This window comes from Gavialis gangeticus, unplaced genomic scaffold (assembly GCF_001723915.1).
Source record: "Gavialis gangeticus isolate Ggan-Ray unplaced genomic scaffold, GavGan_comp1, whole genome shotgun sequence".
In the NCBI taxonomy this organism is placed as follows: domain Eukaryota; kingdom Metazoa; phylum Chordata; order Crocodylia; family Gavialidae; genus Gavialis; species Gavialis gangeticus.
Genome location: NW_017728992.1, coordinates 48,950,492 through 48,958,403, shown reverse-complemented (window position 1 = coordinate 48,958,403; position 7,912 = coordinate 48,950,492). Strand labels below are relative to the sequence as shown.

Below are 7,912 nucleotides of genomic sequence, written 5' to 3'. Positions count from 1 at the left end.
GCCGAGAAGGCTGAAGTATTTAATTCTTTTTTTACTTTAGTCTTAACAAATAGGAGCAGGTACCAGATGATGAATGCAGGTGGTAACAAGACAGGAAAGGAGACAAGCAGCCTAGAGTAATGCAGAACAAGTTGGGGATTACTTAGAGAAGCTAGGTTCCTTAAAATTGACGGGCCAGATGGGATGCAACCCAGGGTACTGAAGAACTCATGGAAGTTGGGTAAGGTCCCAGATGACCAGAAAAGGGAAAAAACAGTGCCCATCTTGAAGAAAAGAGGATCTGGGAAATTATAGACCAGTCACCCTGACTTTGATATCTGGAAAGATAATGGAGCATGTCCTCAAGGAATCCATCACGAAGCACATAGAGGAAAACAATGTGATCAAGAGAAGCCAGCATGGATTCACCAAGACCAAGTCACGCCTGACCAACCTGATTTTCTATTTTCTTCTGTGATATGGTGACAGGCTCTGTAGATTTGAGGGGGGAGGGGGGAAAGCAAGGCTTTAGTGAGGCTTTTGATACGGTCTCCCATGACATTTCTATTAATAAGCTAAGGAAATACAGATGAGATGAAAAACCTGCATCAGGCACACAACTTGTTAGATTATCATAATCAGTGAATAGTCATCACTGGCTCAATGTCTAATTAGGAAGAGGCATCAAGTGAGGTTCTCCAGGAGCCTGGCCAGGACTGGTATTGTTTAATATTTTCATTAATGACATAGACAATGGGATCAAGTGCATACTTAGCAAATTTACAGATGACACCATGTTGGGTGGAGTTGCAGATACTTGGGAGATACTAGGATCCAGAATGACTTGAGTAGACTGAAAAAATAGTCCACAATCAATCAGATGAGATTCAACAAGGACACGTGCAAAGTCCTGAACTTGGGATGGAATACTTATATGCACAAATACAGACTGGGGAATGAGTAGCCGAGAGGGACCTGGGGGTTATGGTAGACCACAAGATGCATATGAGCCAACAGTGTGCTCTTGTTGCAAAAAAAGCAAGCACCATACTGGATTATATTAACAGGAGAGTCATTTGCAAATTAAGGGAAGTGATTGTTCTGCTCTTTTCAGCACTGGTGAGAGCTCATCTGGAGTACTGTGTCCCATTTTGGGCCCCGTACTTCAAGAAGGAAGTGAACAGTTTGGAAAGAGCCCAGTGCAGATCAACAAAAATGATTAGGGTTGTGGGAGGCAAGGCTTATGAGGAAAGGCTGAAAGAACTAGCAATGTTTAGTCTGGACAAGAGAAAACTGAGTGGGGATTTCGAAACAGTCTTCAAACACAGCACTTGAAGGGTATTTTAAAGAGGATGGGGATAGCCTTGCCTCTGTGGCTATAGGGGACAAAACTAGGAGCAATGGCCTCAAACTGGAACATAGGAAATTTAGGTTGAAGATTAAGAACATTCTGACTATGAGGGTGGTCAAGCATTGGAACAAGGCTTCATCCCTGGAAAGAGAAGGTTACACAAATCACTTGATTGGGACAGTTTAGTAAAGGATGATCCTGCCCTGAGCAGGGAGCTAAACTAAATGATGTCATGAGGTCCTTTCCAGCCTTATTTTCCTATGATCCTTATTTTTAAAATCTATCCCAGTCTCATGGGAACTATTAAAGGCCCTCTGCTCTTGCAGATCATGATGTTTTTGGAAAACTAATGCAAATAAGGAAAAAGCAATGTCTGCTTATATCAGCTTTATATGAAGCTATAGCTTCCTGTATTTGCCATGGAGGCATGCTAACAGATTACTTAAGCTACAGATTTTCCAGCTCTTCCTTAAAGTGGATCAGGCTAACTTTTCTTCCTATACCCACTGGGTAATATTGTCTGGAGAACTCAAGCTTTTTGGCCTCTCCTTTTAAAAAAAAGAAGCAAACAAAAAGTAACAGCAGCGTTAGAAAATTCACTACTGGAACTTTTCTCTCGGAAACACAGTTGTCTCTGGTAAACTCTTGTAACTTTAGATAAATCTTTTGTAAGGCAAGAGAGGCCCCAGAGATTATGACTTACCTATAGCTAGGGGTTCCTAATTCAAAGTTAGACAAAACTGAGGACAAAGATTTCAGAGGCACCTGTAAAAAAACATGTGCACTGACATTTAATATTTGTTCTTCAGTCCATATGAGTGTCCTGGAACAAGTGCAGAAGGCAGCATGTGCTTCTATGCTGCACATAACTTTTGAGTATCTTCAAGGAATGCAGGCCCATTCCAAAGCAAGAGGAGGAAGAAACTCTTGAGGGTATCTACATTAAAGTACTTGCATGCTTTTGATTTCAAGGAACAGACAACGCATGAAAAGGGAGAGAGGACCATGGCTCTGTTTCTGATCAACACGTTTTCTCAGATCTGTTGGCTGCAATTTGTTTCACAAGCTTAAATTCCCTAAACAACTTGTAAAAATAAAGTTCTTACTGTATTTTTTTGGCTCCTAAGCAAGGTGACCAACCCTACCCCACACTGTTTGGGTTTTTTTTAATTCATCTCATTTGCTGTTACAGGCAAATGGTACAAAAAAAAGTGTACAATGATTTTTTGTTTCTATTTAATTCATTCCAGCTGAGTTGACTGCAGGGGCATTCTGGAAGATGCCCACAGGAACAGTGGACCGGATCCTCCTTTAGGCTTCTATACACAGCTTAAAGGCAGCATAAAGGAACCTAAAACACTCATTTTGAATGCCATAGCCATGTAAAAGGATGCAAGGAGAAGTAGACCCAAAATCTATAAAATCAGAGCTGGTGCAGCACACTGGGTATCTCCTTTTCATTCAATATGACCATATCCAAACAAATTTCATTTAAGTATAACCATGGCTACGAGTCCACAGGGTTAGTGCAAAAATATCTGGAAATATTATGAAGAGGTTGTACAACAATTGCTCTTGTATACTATATGTGAGAAGTAAGGGTATTTTGGTGTCATCTTTTATTAGGATAACTATAGTTGGGAGAGATGTTACAAGCTCTGGTGCACAGTGCCCTTCTATATCTGATATGATAAGAGATCTCTCCAAAACCCCCTTGCTTCCTGTATACTACCCACACTATCATGGCTACAACAATACTTCTAATCTACAACTATAAATCTTAATGCTTTCCATCCAGTCTAAAAGAAAATATCAGCAAGGTTTACAGGCAGTAAGAAAATTTTCCATTTGACACTAGAGAAATGTGCCACATCTGCCATACGAACCTTGGAAAGTGTAACAGATTAATGTTTTAATCTGCTGTCTTTACATGATCTTTAATTCATCTTACTCAAATTAGCTATGCTCAAAGTGCAGTCTTCAAAAAACCAGCATTTCCCGGGTTTGGTTAAAGATTAAGCAAGATGTTTCCTAGAGAAGGTGAACTGAGATAGTTTGGGGAAAGAAAAGAAAACTGTATAAGAGAAGCACGTTTAAAATGTGTTAAGAAATATTAGTTTTATTTTAACCAGTTTTCACAGCTGAATATTTATTCTATAAAAACTTTACAGATTGTACAGTTTATATATAGTTCAAACTACTAGAACAAAAAAGTAGGTCCCACAGATGCAAAAATACTGTACCAATCAAAGGTAAAGGCAGATTTACACACTGTACAGCTCTCCACTAGGAAGGGCAGGTGGTCAGTTCCAAGTATAAACTTCAAAACTGTACAAAAATAAGGTTTGATATTTTTTCATTCTTCATAATACATTCAATAAGATTGCAAGTGCAGATACCCAAGTAATAATAGATATCTGCAGTCAGGAATCAGTAATCACTCCTGAAAGGAATGCAAAATAGGTCTATTTACACTGGGCACTCTTTTACACCATACTGTTTATATAGTGTATATTTAAAATAATAAAAAAGCATAGACAAAGAACATTAAACATCTAATATAAGGTAGTTTTTTAAAGGAGTTTTTTGTACTTAATAGTGTGCCAAAAGAATTTTAACTTATTAAATAATATATTCTAAGTGAACCTAAAAATTTATGAACATAAAATGCATTTTTGGTGTAATACATCAATTAAACCAGCAAATAGGAAAAAAAACTGTATATAAAGTAGTATTCTCACCCAGCAACAGAAGCACTTATGTAGTTATAAAAAAATCAGAAAGACTATTTAAAAACCCACTAAAACTAACTTATAACTTAGGATATTCATATATAAGATATTCAGTGATTCACTAATACTGCAAAACAAGCTTTTTTTCTCCTCCCCCCACCCCCCATAAGAGACAGTGGTTTCTTCATGCTATCTGGGTAAGAATTAGACATGTTCCCTCCCAAAAAAGGACAGAGTGTTTCCTTAGCATAAATCCTGAGCACACTCATTTTTTCGGGACATGTAGGTGATTAAAACTTTCATTACAGGTTTTAATTCTCAAACAAAAATTATTTAGAATGTTTCATTATTTGAGGTATTTCAACCTTCTTCTTAGACAATGCCTTATGTCTTAACTAACTGGTTGGGCAGTGAAAGTAAGGGCTGGCTAATACCCGTTTTGATTCTGCATTCTAATGAAAAATCATTATTCCAGACTTCCCTGCCACATAGAAAATAATGCAACATATTTCACTTTTTCCCCATTTTTGATACAGTACTAGCCAATGATAACAAAAAACTAGAGCATCAAAGAGATGTTTGGTAGTGCACTCCATTATAATTTTAGTTTGTGTATATAAAGATATATATATATATAGGGAGAAAGGAATTTTGTTCATTTTTTTTTAAGATACAGTACTTTAAAACCCCCATCAATAAAAAGTGGGTTTTTCTAATCCTATTCCCAAGCTCTGAGCTATGGGTGAGTTTATATTAGGTTTTCAAAATTAATTTGGGCCTCTCTGTGCCCTTAGCTGTCCAAGCAAATACAAATTCCAGTGTCAATGTGCATTTCATCAGAACTCATCAATTTTCCTCTGCAGGTATTTTAACATAGAGTCCATCCCTTGTGCAGAGCCCCAGATTTTCTTTAAAACTTCACACTCCTTTTCATTTGCTTGTTCTAAGTCCACCTTCATGACATTACGGACTAAAGCTTTGGATTCTTCAAGTACCTAAGTCAAAAAACAGAATTAGTGCTCTGTGACTTTACTAGCAAAACAATTTGTTCACCCATAGATGGATACAGACAATTCTAATGTTGTTAATAAAAATGATGCATGTGAGTCTATGGAACAAAATGCCTCAAAGACCTTTCCATGAAGTGCTAGAGGGACTTCTTGGTTTTGTACCCAAGTAATTAATAAAAGCTGACACATCAACCTAATAAATACAGCTTGATGTTAACAGAGTAATCTTGATATCCATACAAACATGGACTTCAGAGGTGATCTTCATGGGAAGCAACTTATTATATCCCATATGGCATCATACTCTGCAGGAATGCTCTAAAGATGACCAGAAATACCTTAAGTTTAAATAATAATAAGACAGCAGCCCAAGTAATTTAAAATTTAATCTTAAAATTAAGATACACTTAGTTGTTTTTGGACTATTCATTTGTCCTCCTTAGGCAAACATTTCACAAGCATGAAAACAAAATGAAGTCTATTCATTCTGAAACTTGCCTATTATTTACCCAATCTGCACATCAAATGGTGACGGTGAAATTCTAGCAGCCAGGCCTGCAACTGTCACCAGTGCACTTGAGCAGGAAGGCTTTTGTAGCTTCTTATAATTTGTATCTTGAGTAACCAACAAATATTACTTAACTAATGGTGTGTCGAAGATTTCAATCTCATGATCTGCATATGCTGGTATATTTGTTTGTTACTGTATATGATAAATGTTTGGAAAAACTTGTCACTATGGCATTATTAGGCAGTGCACTGAAGATCCTCAACAGTGCCCTACTAACTTGTGCACAAAACAGCTTGGCTAACTTGTCATCTGTTGAGATATAATCAGTCGTGTACAGGCAATATCACAATGGAATTTACTCCTGATAATATGTCTACTTGAAAGGTACTGTGCCCTCCACAGCATCTCACAAAGCACTTGAAGCTCTTTAACTTTCCTTGGCTCAGGCAGATTATTACTTGATATTCTTAATTCTAGAGTTGACTGTGGTATGTGACTTTGTAACAGTCCAATATCATTAAGGAAAAGAGAGGTGTTAGAAAGTGGAACAGCATCAAAACTTGGGACTCCAATCACCAAGCTTTTACATTTATCCTGAAACGTCTTTCTAGAATGAGGAGTAAAATGATTAATCTCTCTATAATATGCAAGAAAACAAATGAAACTTACAACTGAATTACATGTGACGAGTTCCTTAATTCGAACCATGACTTCCTGTGTAAATGTCCCTGGCCAAAACACTTGAGAGACTAGTCCTTTTGCACAAGCTTCCTGTGCAGTCAGCTTCCTTCCACTGAACAACATTTCATTTGCCTGGAGAGAGAAAAAGTTGTTGCTCAGATTAAAAAGAACAAGACAGAAAATGTTCAAGCCACAAAACAAATGGAAACCCTCCCCCCTCCCCCCCAAACCTTTTGCAATAGTTGGGATGTTTGGACTCCATTAATCTATACACACCTTTCACCATTCTGTGTTGCTAAATATCATACCTCAAACACAGATCAAATCTAAATATGCAACTAAAAGAACCTATAAAATGTTCCTTTTCCCACTCATTAAACTGAAGTTTCAACTCATTGAAGTATTGCTGACTTTAAGTCAAAGTACCTATCATAATAGATCACAATTTTTTAAAAGACAGTAGGTGCATCACACAGCTATTTGTAATCACTTATGTTCTAATTAGCTATATTGGCTTACTTTTTGTATATAAATGTTTGGAAAAACTTGTAACTATGGCCTTATTAGTCAGTGCCGTTTCACTGACTAAAACAGTATCATCACTTGTATATTTATAAATATACTCCAGCTCTAACAGCAATCTATATGTAAATATAGGATAACTGACTTATGTAGGAGTTAGTACAATAAACAATGTATTTTTTCTATTGTGGTACAGTTACAAACACCTACTCTAGCATGGAAGAATGTATTAATCAGTTACCCTATTAGACCAGAGTCCTTTAAACACTTATGTACACTCTTCACTTTAAACAACAGGCAAGAATTTCTTACACCATAATTTCTGGACCGCCACAGCTACAGTACCACTTTTATATCACTTTAAAACATACATAAATCTAATTTTTAAACATTCTATTTTGCAGCAGTAGCTGCATGGGAATAGGACTGTTACTACTGTTATTATTACTGATTTGCTACTTTTCACCAATACCTCCTACGCTCTCTCTCAAAGGGCAGAGCAAAGAGCTCATTTGCCAGTGAAAACCCTTATAACAATGCTATTATCAGAGCTCTCAGAATGCACAACATGTAAATTAAATAAAAATATAGGTAGCTGACAAATCTGGCATTTCTTGTAAGTACCAAATATTATTCTAGAGCGTACTATTACAACTTCTATCCAATCACCTCAAAACACCCCAAAAATGCAGGTGTTGTTATCCTTATCTCATTTTAGGCATGAAGAAACATAAGGTCAAGAGGAATTAAATCACTTGCTCATACAGGAGAAACTAGAAAGCCTGGACTTTACTGTTCCAGTTCACTGGATTCGTACTGACTGCAAGTATACCAAGAAAAGTGAAGCATCTTTTCAGAGTGTTGCAGAGCCAGGGATGCCACTGTAACTAGATGTCTCATAAGATAAATACAGAATTTACAGATCTGTCATACAAAACAAGAAAGCAAATGTCAAGCAGTAAGTATAGTCCTGCATACCTATAAATCTAACTTATGCAGAAGGCTCTAACAAAATAGATCAGGTGTTTTCAACCTTTTTTTAAACAAGTGTACCCTTTCTGCCTCAAAGTTTCAGCTCATGTATACTCCTTTATATTTTTTTCTTGGTTTGGGGGGGGGGGGGGGG

The 7,912-nt window shown here is 37.0% G+C and overlaps 1 protein-coding gene across 3 annotated transcripts in view; it reads right to left on the bottom strand.

Moving 5' to 3' along the window:
- Positions 1-3,422: 3,422 nt before the first annotated feature.
- The window catches only part of CDYL (chromodomain Y-like), a 190,220-nt gene continuing 185,730 nt past the window's right edge, over positions 3,423-7,912 (bottom strand). For all 3 annotated transcript variants that reach the window (XM_019522072.1, XM_019522062.1, XM_019522080.1), the window contains 2 exons: positions 6,253-6,396; positions 3,423-5,057 (listed from right to left, as the gene is read on the bottom strand). In XM_019522072.1, coding sequence (XP_019377617.1) covers positions 4,899-5,057; positions 6,253-6,396 — 303 coding nt within the window. In that variant the 3' untranslated portion in view covers positions 3,423-4,898. The remainder of the gene's footprint in view (positions 5,058-6,252; positions 6,397-7,912) is intronic.